A 20,901-nucleotide genomic window follows, 5' to 3' on the forward strand; every position below is an offset into this window, starting at 1 on the left:
TGTGTTAAACGACTTGAAGGACCAGTTTAAGATCTTGTTAAGCAAATAGCCGTTTCATGCATCTCATTTCCATTGCAGTTCAGCAACTGTAAAAGAATTTCACTCTCAGCATGATAAAGCTTTCCACTGACTATGATTTTTCAGCCATAATAAGCAGCACACTTAGCAAATGGAGGTGAGAGCCACTCCTACCTCACAGTTGGAGACAGTTGTGCGTTTGTTTGTTTGTTTCGCAGGTTCATGATGATACCTGAAGACTGGGTTGGCGCCTCCTCCAATACAAGAACCTTTGAACACTGTCACACTTTGCTGTTTGTCTTTATTGCTCTTTTCTCCTCCCTTCTTTCAATTACTAATAACATCCTCCCCCACTTTTGTTCACATTCCCCTTCTCTTTCTCTCTCCTTCTTATTTTTCGCCTTATTAGCTCGGCTTTGTTCAAGCTGATGACCACAACAGATTAGCTCTGCATAACATACAAAGAAGCAACGGTATAGTTTTATAAGAAACTAGTGCTTTTGACCATTTTGATTAATAATATCTGCACGATGCCTCCCTGAAGCTGCAGTGAGATTATAAAAACAGCAGTTCTCAGCCTCCATCAATCCCAATGAACATATACAGCAGCCAGATATAAGCAGCTTAAGGAATGGAGGAATGTACTGGCACCTGTTTGTCCCACAGTGGTTTTGTGTGAGGGGCGACCTGCAGGATTACAGCAAGAATTTCAATTTCACAGTATTTAGCCCTGTGCTTGAAGCCACAGGCAGGCTTGCAAACTCTAAACTGTGACGGTAAAGATCTTCTGTTCTGGAACCTAATTGTTTTGGATTCATTATTTTAATGATATTTAACTGTGTTCTGATTTAGCAATAAGGATATAATAGTATTGGCTGCCGGATTGTGGAATAATACTGTGAGGAAGTTCAACAGGGAGCAGTTGGAAGGCCATAGTGTTTTGATACCTGCTTATTAGGTAAGTGAAGAACCACAGGACAAAGGTGGACTGAAATGAAACTCCTCCCATAGTCTTTTGGTAGGGCTGGGCTTGCATTGAGACAAGACAGATATAGACCGTTGCCTGTCAAACCTGTTGTTATTTCTCCAGAAAGGTTCAGTGTTTAGCCTATTCCGTATTTTGAGATCACTTGTGTTCTACTCACCTGCCAAAATGATGGAAGAAGTGTCTATTGCTGTTGCTTATGATGCCTATATTATTGACCAAATGTCAGAGGAGGAGATCCTGGCCAGTCTAGTGGTGGAGTCTCTAACGAAACAAGTGGTAAGTTCAGCAACTTTGGACCTCACGTTTGTCACATGTTTGCCAAAAGCTGGCATGCTGGAATTTTTAAAGGAGTAGCACAACAGCATGTTTTTTTTTTTTTTATCTCTTTAAAAAAATATTAGTGTGTTTGTGATCAATTATTGTTAAAATGTTTACTCCTTGGTGATCACGAACATAAATATAATATTATAATAAATATATGTACATGGTGTATAATATATATACAAAAATGTAAATTAATAAAAAATGTCATTATAAAATTGCAAGTGTGAAAATGCTCAAATGAATCCTGCAATTACTTAACATAAGTACTTAAAATGTTACTGTACATTCCTTTCATCCCTTTAAGATTTTTGCACCTTGAATTTATTTATATGAATTAAATACATAAATTAATTTAAAAAAATTATCTATAAAATTGCAACTACGAATATTATATAATCAGTACTTAGAAGATGTTAAAGTACATCCCTTTCATGCCTTTTAGATTCGCGTTGGCTACCTGATATGATCTGAAAGTTATTTGAATCTTCTTTTAAACAGGTTCCATCTAAAAAGCCAAAATTAAGAGATAACCTATTGCAGCCAGAAGACCCACTCGACAGGTACGAGGTAAGTGATCACACACCCTCACAAAAACAAAAAGCTTCCGTCCTGGTCTGCAACACCCATATCTACAAAACTACAGCTCTTGCATCATGCATTGAATACTTGTAGATTTGTGGTATTAATGCTTTTCTTTTTCTTTCTTCTAGAGAGAAAACCGTATGCTTCAGGAAACCAGTTTGCGTCTGGAGCAGGAAAATGATGATCTTGCACAAAAACTTGTCACCAGCAAGATTGCACTGAGGACTGCTTTAGATCAGGTCTTTCAAATTATTACGAGTTATCATGCATATGCAACAGGCTGGTTTCATTTTCCGTTTTATTTTGCTGAGCATGTTTAGATAGATCTGGTGTGTTTTTCAGACCGAGGACCAGGTGGATGAATTAACCAAGGAGCTGTTAAAAACCAAACAGCTTCTGAGGATTACAGAGGAGGAGAAAAGGGGAAAGGAGGAGGAGACTTCACAGGTGCTTTCACATCACTGATCCGAGGAGTAAAGTGTTTGAACAATCTCTGTGAAAGAGAGCTCATGCTTTGCCCTTGTCTAATGCATTGATGTGTTCGACAGCTAAAAAAGATGTTTAGGAGAGAGCTGGACAAAGCAGAGTCAGACATTACAAGATCAAACAACATCATCGCCGACTACAAGCAGGTAAACATTCAATTACAACTCCACATATTCAATAAACGTTGCATTTGATGCCAACTTTCAGCCCATTTTCTTGCGTCCTTTAGATTTGTTCCCAACTGAATGCTAATCTTGAAAACCAGAAAGCTCAAGCAGACAAAGAGCTGGCAGTTATCAAGGTAAGAAACAAACTGACCTCAAAGCAGCTTGACCTTCACCGTCAGTCTTACTGTAGCATCATGTTTCTCCTTAAACAGCCAGTTTTCTCAAATACTACAATACGCTGTATATATTTTATTATTTCAGAGCAAGATGCTGGAGTGTGAGCGGTGCAGACACATCTTTAGTATGGATGGATCAATTCAGCTGTGCTCTGAGAGTGAAGATAGCTCTGCTCAGGAGAAAGTGAAGGCCTCTCTCAGAGAACAGGTCCAAGAGTTAGAGAGAGAGCTAGCCCAGACCAAGCTACAAATGGTGGAGTCCAAATGCAAGATACAAGTAAGACATAAAAGTCTAATGAAAAGCATGTGACTTGGAACTCTTATTTTTTCTCAGAAGATTTTTTAAAATATATTTTTCTTAGTGCTGTCAATCGATTAAAAAAATTAACTCGATTAATTACATTATTTCTGTGATTAATCGCAATTAAAAACCACGTTTTTTTTAATGTAATAATTTCACAGTTAATCTCCAAATGAATGTAGAGACAACATAAAGGCAGTATATTTTAAAACCTTGTATTTGGCATCTTTTTATGAATGAAGGTCAGTAATACAGCTACTGATGTCTGGGTGAAAAGGATTTTCCCTCCCCAATTTTATACATTAATTAGCCATTCAACATTACAGTGTAATTGAAAGCTATCATTTCTTTTTTACATTTATTGGGCTTCAAAAATATAACAACTTTCAATTTAGGTGAACTTCAAACAATCCTCACATAAACCCATAATAAATGTCATATTTACCTACACGTCTAACGTATACATAACAATAGGCCTATACAAAAATTGTATTAGTTATCAAACAGTCTGCACTGCATACATTACGAATTAAATATAGTCCTTATCTCACACGCGTCTTATTCTCTCACAATTCTTTACGTTCATTTAAGAACTTATTTAACTTATAAAAGACTGCTTTTATGAAGATACTCGACAAAACGGACATTTTGCCATAATTGTGTGTGTTATTTTTCGTTCGAGCGCGAAAGAGAACTCGATTCACTCAGGACATGGCGGTCGTCCCTATATGCGTCCAGTGTGTGCCAGGACATTCACAGCGCGTTCTCTTTTGTCTTGTCGCGCTTGAATGGATTTGTCGCGCATTTGCATGAAGAAAAGCGTGATCATATAATGTAACGCTGGCTAAAGGATGACAGAAAAAACGAATGCTGCGTTAATTGCTTTAAAACATGTAATGAGTTAAACTGGAAAATGTAATCGCATGAGTTAACTCGTTAAAGGGTTAGTTCGCCCATTTAAGACATGAAGTTGTATGCAATCCTTACCAGCACTATACACACTGACCCACTCTGTTGTCACCTCCCTGGTCAGAGTTCTGGCCGCTGGAAGTTTTTCAATAAAGTAGGCTACTCCCGGTTATTTTCCGGTGCCACAAAACTGTGCGTTTTTACGTGAAAAAATTATTTGCGTTTCAAAGCTTGATTAATTTACCACACAAAAAACACGCCGCTCAAAATTCATACCTCAGTTTTAATCGGCACTATTTTCTATCCATTTCTATCAATCCGCGCTGCTGTCAACTTCAACAGTGCGCACGTTCCGATCAGCTGTTGATAGCGCGACTCGCTGACAACATGTCTAACAGCGAAACTTCTGATGATGAAACCAATTTTAGCACAATGCCAGACGGATCAGATGATGAAAGTAATTTTAGCACAACGACAATGTTATTGATTGCAACACAAAACCTCAATTGTGTGTGTGTTCAATCAAATAGTTTTCTCAGCAAATTGTACCAATATCTGCTATAGCTGTTTTTATATTAGACATCTTTTCACGTGTTTTATAATGGAGTCTAAACATCAGCTTGTTTACCGTACAGTTTAGACATGGGATAATAAAGTTAGTAAAGAGCTTACCCGTGGTACTGGTACAGCAAAACTCTTTAATTTTCCTTTTCCTCCTTGATTGGGGATGTAATCGTCTTCGCTGAAATGAGCACTACACACACGAAAATCCTTTATTTTGGATATTTTAGCTCCCGCAGAATAGCCGATGGCAACCAGCCAAATCAACAACACGCGTTTGCACCCCCTGCTGGCGAGGTCGACTAACAGCAGATGGAGATTATGCTCGGTAAACTGTCTCATAGTTATATTCGTAACAGGAAAACGATGGAATCTGAACTTTGATCCCGGCACATCCTTGTGGTCACAGCCTGGGAATTTACAAGTTCGCACCATTGTTAATTTAATACTTTTTACGTCGTTGTCAATCGATTGTGTAAACACTATGGAACAGCTGATCGGAACGTGCGCACTGTTGACGTTGTTGAAGTTGACAGCAGCGCGGATTGATAGAAATGGATAGAAAATAGTGCCGATTAAAACTGAGGTATGAATTTTGACCGGCGTGTTTTTTGTGTGGTAAATTAATCAAGCTTTGAAACGCAAATAATTTTTTCACGTAAAAACGCACAGTTTTGTGGCACCGGAAAATAACCGGGAGTACTTTATTGAAAAACTTCCAGCGGCCAGAACTCTGACCAGGGAGGTGACAACAGAGTGGGTCAGTGTGTATGCACTATAGTGCTGGTAAGGATTGCATACAACTTCATGTCTTAAATGGGCGAACTAACCCTTTAAGGTTGACAGACCTAATTTTTCTTCTACCTTTTTTTTTACTCATTGCTTTACAGCATTTGTAAACATTTCTGATTCTTGGAAAGTGTTTATGGTAACCAAGAAAAACATATAGGCCTAAATATAAAATGAAAAGTAAAATAAAATAAATTAATAAAAATAACATTAGGTGTAAAATTATATGTTTTTACATTGCTTTAACTCATCTAAATAACTTTTTTATAAGCTATAAAAAATCATATAAACATAATATAAACATTTCAGTTGAAATGACTTAAACATCCAAGTTGATGGTAGTTAAAATGTTTGTAATTTTGAATTTTGAAGAAAAATGTAAAAAAAAATTAAACCATTGCAATACTTTTACAGAATGTATTAATCTATTTTAATACATTTTTAACAATTCAAGTTTTATAAATAAACATTAGTTCACGTATTGTGAATAACATGACTCAATGAAAATTTATAAATTAACATTCACAAATGCTGTTAAAAATGTTGTTCATGGCATCATATAATACATTAACTTGCGTTAATAAATTGAAGCGTATTATTAAGTGTCACTGTAGTGTCATGTTAATGATTTTAAATGCATACTTTTATGTTAAAATTGTTTCTCTTTTTCATCATTTATTTATCATCTTGATTTCCCAAGGAGTTGGAGCACCAAAACGCAGTTGTGACGACTGAACTTCAGGCTGCTAAGAACACATGGCTCAGAAAAACTCTGGGCTCTTTCAGGACAGCTGCCAGCAGCCATCAGAACTCCTCTCAGTCAGATTCTGCCTGGAGCCCAACAAATAACCCCCATTCCAGCTGGGTCACCAGAAGGCTCTCCTGGGCCCAACGAGAAGGGAGAGCGGCCAAAGTGTGAAAAAGAGGAGCATAGGCCTACTAGAGAAGAAAAATATTTCATGAGAGCACTCCTGAAATGAGTCTCACAAATGATGAGAAGGCTATTCTCTCAGACCTTAGGGCCAGTTGCATAAACATAGTCACAATGTTAAGACTGAGTCTTAAGAACTAGTCTGACCAACAGTTAGTCAAGGGGTAATCTAAAAAGACTTACTTTTCAGATTCAAACTAGACCAACTTACCTGTTTAACTTTCTTTTTAAAAAGTTATGACCAGTCTTAAAGAAAAAAACAATTACATGACTAACTTTTTAGACTAATTTAATACGCAACTAGCCACATGCAGAAAACATTAACCACAGAGCATTTTTTTAACGTAAGAGCTAATTTGATGTGTCTGACTTCTGGTGTCATCCGCTTCTAGTTATTTTTAGCTGCCTGTACAAAACAGATTGTTATACTGCCTGATATTGCAAACTGCTGTTTCTTATTCCATATTATTCTAATGTATTGTTGCAATTATAAACACACTGGTTTGTAGCACTTGGTTATTTTTCTAGTTATTTACCTAGTAGCTAATGAACCAGAAGTCTCACAAATTCACAGAAATTAGCTTACTTCTGCAATGCAAAACAAGGTGGATAGATCTGTATGATTGTAAACATTGGGAATGAGAGGATTCTTAAAGGATGGGTGACAGGAAGAAATTTCTGCCCCAATGAGTTGACTGCAACATATCAGTTGCTCTAAAGGCAATCTCACATGAAGACTGTATGAAGTTTTTGTACTGTGAGTTTAAGCATACACTGCAAAAAGTGTTTTGCAACTTAACCTAAATATTATGCTTCTAAATGAACTGTTTTTTAATTTAATTTCACTAAATTAACCTAACTACATAAACAAAAGTAATTTTTAAGGGTTAGATCACGTACAAACAATTGCCTTCAAACGCATTTACGGTTCATTGTTGGCACTGTACAATGTGAATGTATTTCTTTCATTATCTTCTACAACAAATAAACTTCACGAGACCTTTATTTCAATTCTAAACTACACATTTTTCTCTCAAACTGAAAAGAAAGCTTTGAATATTAGACATCTGATTGCATGTTTTGGATCACAAATAGTTTGCATGTTAAGAGGAACAGTAGAAATGTCAACAGACCTTACACAAACAAAGATGAGTTTGTCACCTAAAACAATATGAATGTAAACAAAGAGGTACGATTTGCTAATTCTAATATAGATCCAGAACTTTCTAGTCAGACATCTCCTCTGGATTATAAAGATCATCAAAAAAGCCCTCAGCGGCTCTGAGTATCTGAACAACAGCGTTTAGAAGCAGTATGTCAGTTTGAGGGTCTATTTCCAGTTCTTGGCAGTAGTTTTTCACTGGGATCACAGCAGACATAGAAACTCCAAGCTGAGTGGTCACCTCTTGTACCTGTCACAAAACAGTTCATCAGAAATACTCAAGAACAAGATGTGAAAGAGAACAGTATAGAATACTGACTATAAAGTCAAATATATTCATTTGTACCATTTTGTTGATATAGTGGCTCTGGTAGACATTTTTCAGGTCTTCTGCCACTATGGGACAGGCCTCATCCACCTTAGTGAGAAGAACCAGCTGAGGAATACCTGAAGTACAGAATAACACCTTAACCCTTGTGCATCCTTATGGACATTTTTGTCCTCTATGTACCTATGTGTAACTTTTTTTAATTGATGCACAAGGGTTAAATGCTATAAAATCCCAGAGATCATTAACCTGGGTGAAGCAGCCCTAGTTAAACATTTGTCTTAATTGTACAGAAGAAGTGACATCAAGAAAGTTTCTTGAGAGAGACTGAAAATCTAATATTCTATTATTTAAATTACAAAATACACTCATGTCACTTGAAATGAATTTAAATAGAATTCATTATTGTTATTCCCTCACCCAGCTGGTTGGTTTTCCTTCGAAAAACCGCAAACTTGTCATTCATTTTGTCAGAGAGGAGCTTGACTTTGCTGGCGTCGATCACATACACCACACAGTGAATCTTGTCCTTCAAGCCAGGAGATTTATGGAAATGAGGGGAGTCTGGCTGTATAGGCATCGATGGGTTAAACTAAAAAAAAACATGTAGAATATCTTTAAATCATTAAGAAGTGAGACTGAGACTAAAAATACTAATAAAACATCTGCCACACCTAGTAACTGTTATGTTTACCTTTCACCAAAAGTTCTCACCTGATACTTGTCTTGAATGTGACCCTTCAAAATACTGGCAAAATCATCTACATCCAGACCGCTGTTCAAACCCTCCTCCAGACCCATCGAGTCACACAGAGTGAAGGGAACATGGCTGACACCGCTGCCTGGCTTTATGTAGTAGGTACGGAACTACAAGGCACAAATATTTAGCAATTAATTTAAATACAGTATAGAGATAACCAATCACAATATGTAAAATATCTGTAAAATATCAGATGTGTAATAATCAAGGTGCATTTCTACCTGAGTAGTCAGACTGGTTCCAGCAGTGCCAGTGTTGGCCTGGCTGCTCACATAACCCTTGAATACAGAGTTGATAGAGTTGAAGAAGCTTGATTTCCCAGCACCAACAGGACCCACCAGTAGAATCCGAGCCTGTTTAACTGAGCTAACAGAAGGCTTCCAGCCCGAGATGGTGCTCAAGAGCGCTTTTCTTCTCCTAAAAACATTAATAATTTCATTGTCGAATTTCTTAAGGAACACAGTAAGTCACAAACATTTTGTAAAAGACCTTGATCTTAAAATACAGACAACAGACCAAATTAATATCTAAATTACTTTTAGAAGACACTAAATTTGCTTCACTCACTCAGAGGTCCACTGCACATTTCTCCATGGTTTCTCCAAGAGTCCTCCACAGTCTGGTGAGAATCCAAACCATATAGTTATTCACACAATCATTACTGAAGGTGCACTATTTTCTCTGCAATTATCTGAAATAATACAAACCTTCAACTCTGTACACCTCGCATTCAGTCAGCTGTAAGTCATTCCCATGCATCTTATGTGGATCGAATTTGTATGTTACTGGATTACTGTAGACAGTGGCTGTGTTATTGTAAAGAAACACTAAAGAATCGAAGTTCGGACCATTGTCAGAGAAAGAATACTGGGGATTTCCACTGAACACATGGAGAGGATCTTCTTTAACCTCTTTGTCATTAAAGCTGAAGAGAAATGCTTTGTCATCCACAACATTTTGGCCAGTTTGACCATAATCTTTGCTAGTAAAAGCTCCAAAAACATATCCAGACTTATTGTAAGCTACAATAACAGTTGGCCCCTGAGTATTACACTTTTGGTGAAATGTAGTGACATTGTAGCCATGCACACTGGCTTTGAAAAGCAGGCAGAGTCTGTCATGGCTGAGCAAGGAGCAGAGCTTCTTCTTCTGCCATTTGGTCAAGCTGGATGTAATGATGCTGCTCATAATGATCTGAAAAACATCAAACCAACATTTTAAAGCATTCAGTTATAATGGAATAGAAAGAAACGGTCCTTTAAAAGTATTTTGAATATACTGTAAAATATGTATGCTTCTAGCCTATATATAAAAGAGCAACGTTATTGCCCCCATGCACCCAAATTCATCCGAAAGGACTCAAATAATTCAAATTATATTAGCCTAAGTATGCAAATGTAATTAAAAATGCAATGATCTTGCAAAAAAAAAAAAAAAAAACATAATGAAAACAGCTTACGTTGGAACAAATCGTCAGAATCGCCTACTTGCTTTTCCAACCCAGAAATAGACTACTTTCGTTTTTAGGGAAACGCAGCTTATAGGCCCTACGTCGCAGCCTACGTCACGAAAATGAAACGTGTCGTTGCAGGTTTGCATAGATATAAACACGGCAGGTTTGGTTCTGGCAGGTTCGGTAAATCATTGATATCATGTGATGTTTCATAATTAAAACACTCGAATAAAAAAATAGTTTAGTAATGACACCTAATAAAGCTTATATCAGACCAAAATGTAACAATCTTAAAATTAATTACATTTCGGATCTTTAAACTCTAACTCTGCTGCCCTGCAAAAAATAAAAAAATAAAAAACACAACCAAAATATTTATATTACATTTATTATGATAATAAATAATACAATTAAGTCCACGGTTCTCTAATGGTCACATGGTAAACAAATAAAATACATATCTTGTTTTATCTATTTAGTAATTTTTAAGAAGGTGAAATAACTCTAAATGGCTTAACAGGAAATGACCAAAACACAAACAAATAACAATATTAAAAAAATAAAGCAGATGACAACCGGAAACCAAAAACATTCGATTTACAAATGCTGCGTCCGCTCTTAAAAATAAGTAACACGGGCGCACAAGGAAGGACCTTAACATATAGGGCTACTCAGAGAGATGAAAGGGAGAGGGGGTTCAGCGAAAAATCGGCAGCTGGCAGCAGGAAGTAGCTGCCACTGGCAGCAGGAAGTAGCTGCCGTTGACAGCTGACCGTACCTGCCAATATGTCAACGGCAGCTACTTCCTGCTGCCAGCTGCCGATTTTTTAGCTGAACCCCTACTGGGAGAAAGGAGTAATGATGTCACGCATATACAGCGAGAGGAAAACACTCAAAGCACACACTGTAACAAATAGATATGATTATGCCTGTAAACCGAAAGATTCAATTTGTTAATACAAATAATAGGCTGCATCCACCTTTAGGTCAGACAAGGAAAAGAGACTGAGCTCTACTCAGACCTCTCCTCTGGACTGTAAAAATCATCAAAAAAGCTCTGAGTATCTGAACAACAGTGTTTAGAAGCAGTATGTCAGTTTGAGGGTCTATTTCCAGTTCTTGGTAGTAGTTTTTCACTGGGATCACAGCAGAGAGAGAAACTCCAAACTGAGCACTCACCTCCTGTACCTGTCACAAAACAGTTCATCAGAAATACTCAAGAACAAGATGTGAAAGAGAACAGTATAGAATACTGACTATAAAGTCATATATATTCATTTGTACCTGTACGGTCTTAGTGTAGTTTATTTTTAGAGCCACTAGATGGTGCTAGTCCATGTATGTTTTTGTCAGAGAGAGTAACCTCTGACCTTAATTGCAGCCATCTTGCTTACTCAGTTGATGCTGATAGTCACACGGTTAAAGCAGCTCAGTCTCTTCATCATCTTTGCAATCATTTATAGAAGCTTTGTCTGTAAGTATTAATGCGTTTACTAGAAGCTTGTTTTTCATCTTTGTCTGGAATTAGTGGCAGTAATTTTAAGATAAAATATATTTTAATAGAGACCTTTCAGTACGATGTTACATGCATCTAGATTATTATTGTGTATATATTATGTTTAGTTATACCTTAAGCGAACTGTTTCAATTATTAATGTACAGTCCAGTCTTTAGAAAATTATTTTCCCCTTTTCTGTATTTCAGTTTTACTCTGTTCCACTTGATGATAGATTCAAAATAGACTGTAAGGGATGACCCCAGTGGTCTTAGAGGATAATTTTTAAGAAGCTGGGAAGAGGTTCAGTGGATCCCCAAAAGGTGGTTCTCTTACGAGAGGTTCTCTCGTATTGCGTAAGCTAGCTTACGCTGCGGGAAAGATTCATCTTTGCTGAGAATTGAAGCCAAAAAATTATTTCATAATTTGTATCCATTGACAACGCAGTTCCTCTGCGGCAGACCTTGAGCAGGCTAGCTAGCGGCTCATTGGTTCGCTCAGAGAGAACTGCTTAAGCCTATGGGAGAGCGGGGCTGAACCCGCTGCCAATGAGAAGCGCCCGCGCGCTCATTGCGTCATGGCCCGCCAGAATGGGCGTGGCTATGGTGTATATAACAGTCTCTCCCAGGCTTATATGTTGATTTCATCTTCAGCGAGCTACACGCTTCTGCTGACTTGAGAAAAGCCGTCGCCGTCGAGAAGGCATCACTCTAGCGAGCTCCCGGACCCTGAAGAAGCCGGCCGTCTTCGCCACCTTCAGCCGCCCTGCAAGCTAGCGCCATCCGACGACTGTATCCTTCTCTCATTATCTAAAAGAGCGCGAGCGTCTTTTTAAAGATGCCTCGCTTCGCCTGCGGCTCTTGCCGCGCTCCTCTCGAGGACGGAGACCGCCATGTCATTTGCGCTCTCTGCCTGGGACTCGAGCACGCGGAACTCGCCCTCGCTGATGGAGGATGCGACTTCTGTGAGAGCCTGCCGTTGTCGTCCCTGCGGGCACGACTTCTGGCGGCTAAATCCGCTCCCGCGCCGCCTCTCTCTTCGCCGCGGAAGAAGAAACGCCGCGCCCAGAGGCCGCCGGAGCCCCCTGCGGAACCATGCGGGCCGCCGCCGCCGCCTCCCGCTTCCCGCTCTCCCTCCCCGCCCCAGCCGGACATACAGTTGCCGCCGAGTGGCCGCTCTGTCGCTTCCGATGACGCCGCGGAGGAGAAGGATTCCTGTTCACTGCTCGCGTCAGACAGTGAGGAATGGTCATCTCTCGGATCCACGAGAGAGTCGGCGGGGATCCGCGCCGGAATAGAGGAGGAACTAATGCGCCTCCTCTCACAGGCCGTCGAACGCCTCGGTCTCGAGTGGTCTCCTCCACCCGAGCAGGCCCCGAACCGGATGGACGGCAGCTTTTTTCATCGGCGCTCGACCCCCGCGTGCAACCGGGCCGCCCCATTCCTGCCTGAACTTCACACAGAGCTGACGAAGTCCTGGAATGCCCCACTCTCGGCCAGAAACCGCTCCGATATCTCCGCCTCGCTGCGCTCGGTGGACGGAGCCGCCAAAAAAGGTTATTCAGCCATGCCGCCCGTTGAGGTCTTGGTCGCCGCCCACCTCTGCCCGCCCTCTGCTAGATGGCGCTCTTCCCCCACGCTTCCTTCGAAAGCTTGCAGAGCGACCTCGAGCTTTCATGCTCGCGCCTATGCCGCCGCCGGTCAGGCCGCCGCGGCGCTGCATTCTATGTCTGTCCTCCAGGTGCTACAGAGCGGTATTCTCCGTGAGTGGGCCGAGAGCGGTAGAACCCCCCCCTCCGCTGTCACGGATCTGAGAAGTGCTACGGACCTCGCCCTTCGCGCCACTAAAGCCGCCGCACAAGCTCTGGGGAGATGCATGGCCAGCCTTTGTGTATCCGAGAGACACTTATGGCTCACGCTCGCCGACATGGGAGATTCTGAGCGCGCCGCGTTTCTTAACGCGCCCCTCTCCCCGACGGGCCTTTTTGGATCTGCTGTCACGGGGATCGTCGATCGCTTTTCCGAGGTCCAGAAAGCCACTCAGGCCATGAATTTGTTTCTGCCCCGCCGCGCTAGCTCTTCCGCAGGCCGCTCTCGCGAGCCTCCTGCCAGAGCCCCACCACAGCGCCCTCCTCCGCAGACTCAAACAGCCCAGCGCAGACAGGGCGGCCGCCCTCGCTCTCGCTCTGACAGCCGCCGCAGACCGCCGCCCCCACGGGGTCCGCGACCCAAGATCACGCTGAAGCCTGATCATCAGAAGTCTGCCTAGCACAGTTAAGAAAACGACGGCGCTCTCCCGCTGCGGCCGGACCGCCGTCAAAGATTCACCCTCTGCCAGTCCCCGTTGTTTCGCCGACTGCTGTAGTGTTTACCGCCACAAACAAGCCGGTGTCCCAGCCCGCTTGCGAGCGACCAAAAGCCGTTTTTACGGCTACCCAGAGAAATCTCAAAAAGAGAAAATATGCCAGTTGTGTAGAAAATGTGCCCACAATCATGTGTTCACCCATACACACAAGCATAACACATCCCGTGTCTCTCTCAGAGCCCCCCCACATGAAGCGGGCACAGCCCGCTCTAGTATCAGAGAACATAAACACGCCCACGAGCTCATGCGCATGTCCCCTCTCTGCTCGCTCTGTTTCACGGCCCATAGACTTCTCTCTGAGTGTAAGTCCCGTTGCCACACACATTCAAAGCGCGCCCACACACTGTGTCCAGCCCGCTATGTGCAGCAATCAGGGCGATATAGCCATTCGGCCACTAGCCACATGCTCCAAAGCGTGGGAAGCCATTCCAGGCATTTCCCCGTGGGTGCTAAGCATTATAAAGAACGGCTATCTGCTACAGTTTCGCCGCCGCCCGCCTCGTTCGCGCGCTCGGCTCGGATCTACTGTCAGCCCGCTGGCCGCCAACACGCTCCGCTCAGAAATTGCGACGCTGTTGCAAAAGGGCGCTATAGAGAGAGTCCCGCCATCTATGACCGAGTCGGGGTTTTACGGCCGTTATTTTCTGGTTCCCAAGAAAGACGGCGGCCTCAGACCGATTTTAGATCTCAGGTTTTTGAACAGAGTGCTCATGAAGAGACCGTTCAAGATGCTCACTATCAGGAAACTCCTCGCGCAGGTGCGCCAGGGGGACTGGTTCATCTCTCTAGACCTGAAAGACGCCTATTTTCAGATCCAGATAAATCCCCGTCACAGGCCATTCTTACGTTTCGCCTTCGAGGGTCATGTTTATCAATACGCCGTTCTCCCGTTCGGCTTATCCCTGGCGCCCCGTACCTTCACGAAGTGTATGGATACGGCGCTCGCCCCCCTGCGGAGCCAGGGGCTGCGCATATTGAATTATCTGGACGACTGGCTGATTTTGGCTCAATCACGGACAGAGCTTCTGTCGCACCGCGCAGTTTTCCTCGACCATCTGAAAACGCTGGGCCTCTCTGTCAACTGGACAAAGAGATCCCTTCAACCCAGTCAATCGATTTCCTTCCTAGGAATAGATTTGAACTCGGTCACAATGACGGCTCGCCTGTCTACACAGCGCGCGCGCAGTGTTCAGCGACTAGCCGCCTCTTTTCAGATGGGCACCCGCACACCTCTGAAAACTTTTCAGAGGATGCTGGGTTACATGGCCTCAGCCTCCGCTGTGCTTCAGCTGGGCCTTCTGCACATGCGCCCGCTTCAGCTCTGGTTAAAAAGCCGTGTACCCCACCGCGCGTGGAACACGGGCCGCCAGCTGATCAGGGTTACGCAGACATGTCTCACGGCACTGCAGCCATGGACAGTAGCAGAATGGTTTCGGCGAGGCGTCACGATGGGGACCTTTTCCCGCCGAAAGGTCATCTCGACAGACGCATCCAACACGGGTTGGGGGGCGGTCTGCGAGGGCTCACCGGCCTTCGGCCATTGGTCGACTCAGGAAAGCCCCTTGCACATAAACTGTCTGGAAATGCTTGCGGTCGAGAACGCGCTCTCGCGCTTCCTCCCGCTCATTCGGGGACACCACGTCCTGATCCGTTCAGACAACATGGCTGTGGTCTCCTATCTCAACCGTCAGGGCGGTGTCAGATCCAGGAATCTCTTCCTGCTGACACACCGCATTCTAGTTTGGTCTCAGAGCCGCCTGCTCTCGCTCAGAGCGACGCATGTGCCGGGCCATCTGAACGACGGTCCGGACATACTGTCCAGGAACTTCATCTCCACAGGAGAATGGTCCCTGAACACACAAACGGTCCAAATACTGTGGCGGCTATTCGGCAGAGCAGAAGTGGACTTCTTCGCGTCAGAGGAGAACGCTCACTGCCCAATATTTTTTTCAAGGAGCGAGGACGCGCTAGCCCAGGAATGGCCTCGCCGCCCGCTCTATGCATTCCCTCCGATCGCTCTGCTACCGCAGGTAATTCAGAGGATCAGGGACACACGCCACTCGGTGCTCCTCATAGCCCCGCGCTGGGAGAGTCAGACTTGGGTTCCGGAGCTCACTCAGCTGTCACAGACAGCCCCGTGGCCCATCCCAGTCAGAGCAGATCTCCTCTCTCAAGCTCGCGGCACGATCTGGCACCCCCATCCACAGCGCTGGGCGCTCCATGCATGGGTGATCAACGACTATTCGTCGATTTGCCAGAGGGAGTAAGAAACACTATCATACAGGCTAGAGCACCTTCCACGAGAAGGCTCTATGCATCTAAATGGTCTGTGTTCTCAAAATGGTGCACCGACAAAAATCTGGACCCACGGTCGTGCGAGGTGCCGTCTTTGCTTGTTTTCCTTCAAGAGATGCTGGACAAGGGCAGGTCCCCCTCCACTCTCAAGGTTTACGTGGCAGCCGTCGCGGCGTTCACTGAACCCCGACGCGCTCAGTCCCTGGGCAAAGACGAGTTAGTCATCCGCTTCCTCAGGGGAGCTAAGAGGATGAACCCTCCGCGCCCCCCTTCGGTTCCTATCTGGGATCTTTCTATAGTTCTCGAAGCTTTGAAAGCACCCCCGTTCGAACCGCTCGAGTCTGTGGACCTAAAATACCTCTCGCTCAAAACCGTTTTTTTGACGGCTCTGTCCTCAGTAAAACGCGTGGGGGATCTTCACGCGCTCTCATCCAGCGCCGCGTGTCTTGAGTTTGGACCGAATGATTCTGTCGTCATTCTCAAACCTAGGCATGGTTATGTCCCGAAGGCGATTGGTACCCCGTTCAGGGCTCAGATTATTTCCCTATCGGCTCTACCTTCATCCGATAGTGAGCGCGACGCCAATCTCCTCTGCCCGGTGCGGGCCCCGAGATTGTACACTACGCGCGCTGCCGCGTTCAGACGCGCTGAGCAGCTTTTCGTGTCGTTTGGGGGGCGCACCAAGGGTCTGGCCGCCTCAAAACAGACGCTGTCTAGATGGATAGTGGACGCGATTGCCTCTGCTTACGCATCTAAATGCCTGCCCTGCCCTCTGGGCATCAGGGCTCACTCCACTAGAGGCATGGCCTCATCGTGGGCATGGTCCTGTGGAATTTCCATTCATGACATTTGTGTGGCCGCGGGATGGGCCTCCCCGTCCACCTTTGTCAGATTTTACAACTTGGAAGTTCCCGCCTTGCAGGCAAAAGTACTAGCCGTCTAACGATCAGCTCCCTAAGAAGCTGCATTACTGGGAGTCCCTCACACAACCGGTTCGCCCCTTGTGCTCCCCTTAGATGCTTATGTATACACTTCATGTGCCCGCTCTGCCGGCCTCATATTACATTCACTCCACGTTAAGAATCCCCCGGTATCTCCCCGGGATTCATGAGTGGATTCATAGCGCGCACGGCGTTGACCAGGTGTTCCCGCAGCGTAAGCTAGCTTACGCAATACGAGAGAACCTCTCGTAAGAGAACGAATCGGTTACCTAACGTAACCTCGGTTCTCTCTAGATGAGGGAACGAGTATTGCGTTCCCGGCCGTGCTTGCGCTACTAGCGTTTCGCTTCACGCTGAAATAAATCAACATATAAGCCTGGGAGAGACTGTTATATACACCATAGCCACGCCCATTCTGGCGGGCCATGACGCAATGAGCGCGCGGGCGCTTCTCATTGGCAGCGGGTTCAGCCCCGCTCTCCCATAGGCTTAAGCAGTTCTCTCTGAGCAAACCAATGAGCCGCTAGCTAGCCTGCTCAAGGTCTGCCGCAGAGGAACTGCGTTGTCAATGGATACAAATTATGAAATAATTTTTTGGCTTCAAATTCTCAGCAAATATGAATCTTTCCCGCAGCGTAAGCTAGCTTACGCAATACTCGTTCCCTCATCTAGAGAGAACCGAGGTTACGTTAGGGAACCGATTCGTTTATTATGATGAAAAATGAAAAAAAAATGTACATGGTCACATACTGAAATACAAACAAACAAACAATACTGCAACAATGTGCAAAAACGGCTACACCAAATAATTTGGTCCAATTTGCAACAGGGTTTTGCCTTTGGCCTTAAACAAACCACAACTGACTTGATAAGCTCTATAGCTCCCTATTTATATGGGCTAACTCCACCCTCGGCCTGTACCAAATGAACAAGCAGGTACCAAACACACAATACATTATACACAAAAATAAAAATAATGAAACATCATACATTCACAAATAACACTGTGTAAACCCATGGGTACTTAACAACACACAGAAGAAAACATAACAAAAAAAAAGGAAATGAAAAGGAAAAATTGTTTAGCTGCTATTCCCCCTCCCCCAGACAAAACTACAAATGGATCAGTCCAATTAGGGCTATGCTAATGCTACAAAAACCTGTTTGAATCATACAGTCTGTTTGATGGTGCAGCATGAGACTAGATGGCCAACAGCCCAAACAAAGTTTTGGGGGGAATTCGTAAGAAATAAAAGGTAATTCTGACTGCAATTAACTGGGTTGTGAAATTTTCTTCTAAAAAGGAATAATTGAATTGAACAACATGTTGGAGCAAGCAGACAATATATATACATATATCAGACTCATTTCAAATAGGGAAAACAATTACACAACACCATTCTGATTTAAAAGATGGTAAATGCCGGCATAATCAGGTAGTGATGTGTGCATGTGTGTCAAGTCCATGTAATTCCTTTTCGGTCACAAAGCTTATCTTGTGACATAGACCTTACACAAACAATTGCCTTCTGGCGAGATCGGCCATCTTCGAGATGTTTAATGTTGCAGACAATGCAGCACCTTACACACTTAGGATGTGTGCAGGTATCACAGAGGCTGAAGGGCGTAGAGCTGAAGGATTTATGGTGGAGTCCTTTGATGAAAAGACATGCCTTGCTCTTCCATCACTCATTGAATGCAACCTCATCCCAAACAACAGAGCAAAGATTCCTACTCCAGAGGCAGCACAATACCACAACATCTTAAGATCAGTTGCCTCCAAAATTCCATGTCTAGATCCCAAGACCAAAATTCTGCTTTTTCTCGGAAGAGATCTCATTCAGGCGCACAAGGTGCTGGAGCAATGCAATGGACCACAACATGCTCCCTTTGCTCAGAGGTTGGCCCTTGGGTGGGTGATATTTGGAGATGTATGCCTTAATGGAGCTCACAAGCCTTCTCCAGTGGATGTTTTCAAAACTCATATTTTAGGAAATGGGCGTCCCAGCTACATGAGCCCATGTCCAAACAGTATGCATGTGAAGGACCGTTTCAACTGTCATGATGAGCCACAGAGATGAGTCACAGAGCTTGCCCATACATGATGAATGTCCCATAGGTGAATCTGTTTTCTGCAACATAAAGAATGACGACAAACCAGGTCCCTCTATGGATGACCTTGCCTTTCTGAAGATTATGGAAAGAGAGTTCCATCAGGATGAGTCAAATAGCTGGGTTGCCCCACTTCCGTTCCGTAGCCCACGGCAACGCCTCCCTAATAACAAGGCTCAGGCCAGAAACCGGCTCACTTTACTGACTCGCAAGCTTAAAAAAACACCCTGAGGTAAAAGAAGCACTTTGTTGATTTTATGCATAAGATACTTGAGAATGGGCATGCAGAGTTGGCACCACGATTACAGAATGATGAAGAGTGCTGGTATCTGCCAATGTTCGGGGTGTACCATCCAAAGAAGCCTGGCCAGATAAGAGCAGTGTTCGACTCTAGTGCTCGACATGAAGGTGTATCATTAAATGATGTCCTCCTTACTGGGCCTAATGCAAACAATAGTCTCTTGGGGGTTCTACTCCGGTTCAGGAAGGAACACGTGGCAGTGATGGCTGATATCCAGCAAATGTTCCATTCCTTCGTGGTCATAAAAGAGCATCGGAACTTTCTACGCTTCCTTTGGTATGACAACAACGACTTAAACAACAAGGTATTAAAAAACAGTTTTTACCCACAGGCCATCAGACTTGTGAATGGTACTTACCCAATGCCCCTTCCTCCAACACGGCAAACTGCCCTCTGATCATGAGAGGTGTAAACGATCCCCCCCACCTTGTATGTATGCGTGTACAATCACACATACGCACACAGACAGAGGATCATGGGAGTGAACTGCTGACAACCTACTTTTGCATACTTTATTTATTTGCACTTTATTTATGTCTCCTTGATGTCTAGTCACTTGTTATTTATGTGTGTCTTAATTGATGTCTGATGTTGCTGGGAGGATTTGCAGAATAAGAATTTCATTGTACTGTGTGACGACTGTTTCCTGTGAATATGACAATAAAGTTTGAATTGAATGAATTGAATTGTATTAGAGTACCAGATGCGAGTGAATGTTTTTGGTAATAGCCCGTCATCAGCAGTTGCCATATATGGGCTCAGGAGAGCTGCCCTCTCGGGTGAAGAAGAGTATGGACCAGAGGCAAGGATCTTGTGGAAAGGAACTTTTATGTGGATGATGGCCTTACTCCCTCCCCACAGAAGAGAAAGCCATCAAGATGCTCAAGGCCACCCAGTAAATGCTGGCTCTGTCTAATCTACATCTTCACAAGATTGCCTCCAACAAAGTGGAAGTCATGAAAGCATTTCCTCCAGAGGACCTTGCAAAGGAGTTAAAGAATCTAGATCTGAGCACTGGCCTCCCATCAGTTCACAGAAGTTTGGGGGTGAGCTGGGATTTGTCTGAGGATATGTTCATTTTCCAGGTTGCAGACCAGGTGAGACCTTACACCAGACGTGGGGTTCTGTCAACGATTAACAGTTTGTTTGACCCACTTGGGTTTGCTGCACCTGTCGTCCTTCAGGTAAGACTTCTGCTCAGAGTGCTTACCACAGGGTCTTGTGACTGGGATGCACCTCTGCTTGATGAGAAATATAAGGAATGGAAGGTTTGGAGAAATTCATTAAAAAAGCTTGGGTATGTTAAAATTCCCTGCACATATGCTACTATCTTTCTCTGTCAAACACAAGGCAAAGAGATGTGTCTCTTCTGTGGTGCTTCCACAAGTGCTATTGCAGCTGTTGCTTACATCAGGGTTACCAATATGAGCGGTAATGTAGAAGTTTGCTTCATGTTTG

The 20,901-nt window shown here is 43.6% G+C and overlaps 2 protein-coding genes across 2 annotated transcripts; one reads left to right on the forward strand and one right to left on the reverse strand.

The window, feature by feature from the left end:
- The first annotated feature begins 1,074 nt into the window (after positions 1-1,074).
- rabgap1l2 (RAB GTPase activating protein 1-like 2) lies at positions 1,075-6,454 on the forward strand. Its single transcript, XM_056236389.1, has 8 exons — positions 1,075-1,282; positions 1,829-1,897; positions 2,041-2,151; positions 2,255-2,359; positions 2,461-2,544; positions 2,628-2,699; positions 2,827-3,018; positions 6,002-6,454. The coding sequence occupies exons 1-8, from the start codon at positions 1,172-1,174 to the stop codon at positions 6,218-6,220; spliced, it is 963 nt and encodes a 320-aa protein (XP_056092364.1). The 5' UTR covers positions 1,075-1,171; the 3' UTR covers positions 6,221-6,454.
- Positions 6,455-7,138: 684 nt separating this feature from the next.
- On the reverse strand, positions 7,139-9,670 carry LOC130071523 (interferon-induced protein 44-like). The gene is made up of 7 exons (XM_056236387.1): positions 9,190-9,670; positions 9,050-9,101; positions 8,704-8,899; positions 8,437-8,589; positions 8,143-8,314; positions 7,741-7,841; positions 7,139-7,644 (listed from the first exon to the last, which is right to left on the reverse strand). The coding sequence occupies exons 1-7, from the start codon at positions 9,668-9,670 to the stop codon at positions 7,459-7,461; spliced, it is 1,341 nt and encodes a 446-aa protein (XP_056092362.1). The 3' UTR covers positions 7,139-7,458.
- Positions 9,671-20,901: the final 11,231 nt, after the last annotated feature.

The sequence above is a fragment of the Rhinichthys klamathensis genome, unplaced genomic scaffold (assembly GCF_029890125.1).
Source record: "Rhinichthys klamathensis goyatoka isolate OS25496 unplaced genomic scaffold, OSU_Roscu_1.1 h1tg000446l_1, whole genome shotgun sequence".
Classification (NCBI taxonomy): Eukaryota; Metazoa; Chordata; class Actinopteri; order Cypriniformes; family Leuciscidae; genus Rhinichthys; species Rhinichthys klamathensis.

Excerpts from the sequence above, each read along its gene's own strand:
- rabgap1l2 (XM_056236389.1), top strand. The coding sequence starts at position 1,172 with ATGATGGAAGAAGTGTCTATTGCTGTTGCTTATGATGCCTATATTATT. Across the intron at positions 2,360-2,460 it reads AGGAGGAGGAGACTTCACAG|CTAAAAAAGATGTTTAGGAG; the intron begins GTGCTTTCACAT and ends TGTGTTCGACAG. Across the intron at positions 2,700-2,826 it reads AAGAGCTGGCAGTTATCAAG|AGCAAGATGCTGGAGTGTGA; the intron begins GTAAGAAACAAA and ends TTATTATTTCAG.
- LOC130071523 (XM_056236387.1), bottom strand. The coding sequence starts at position 9,670 with ATGAGCAGCATCATTACATCCAGCTTGACCAAATGGCAGAAGAAGAAG. Across the intron at positions 8,900-9,049 it reads AATGTGCAGTGGACCTCTGA|GAGAAGAAAAGCGCTCTTGA; the intron begins GTGAGTGAAGCA and ends TAATGTTTTTAG. Across the intron at positions 8,590-8,703 it reads GAACCAGTCTGACTACTCAG|TTCCGTACCTACTACATAAA; the intron begins GTAGAAATGCAC and ends TGTGCCTTGTAG.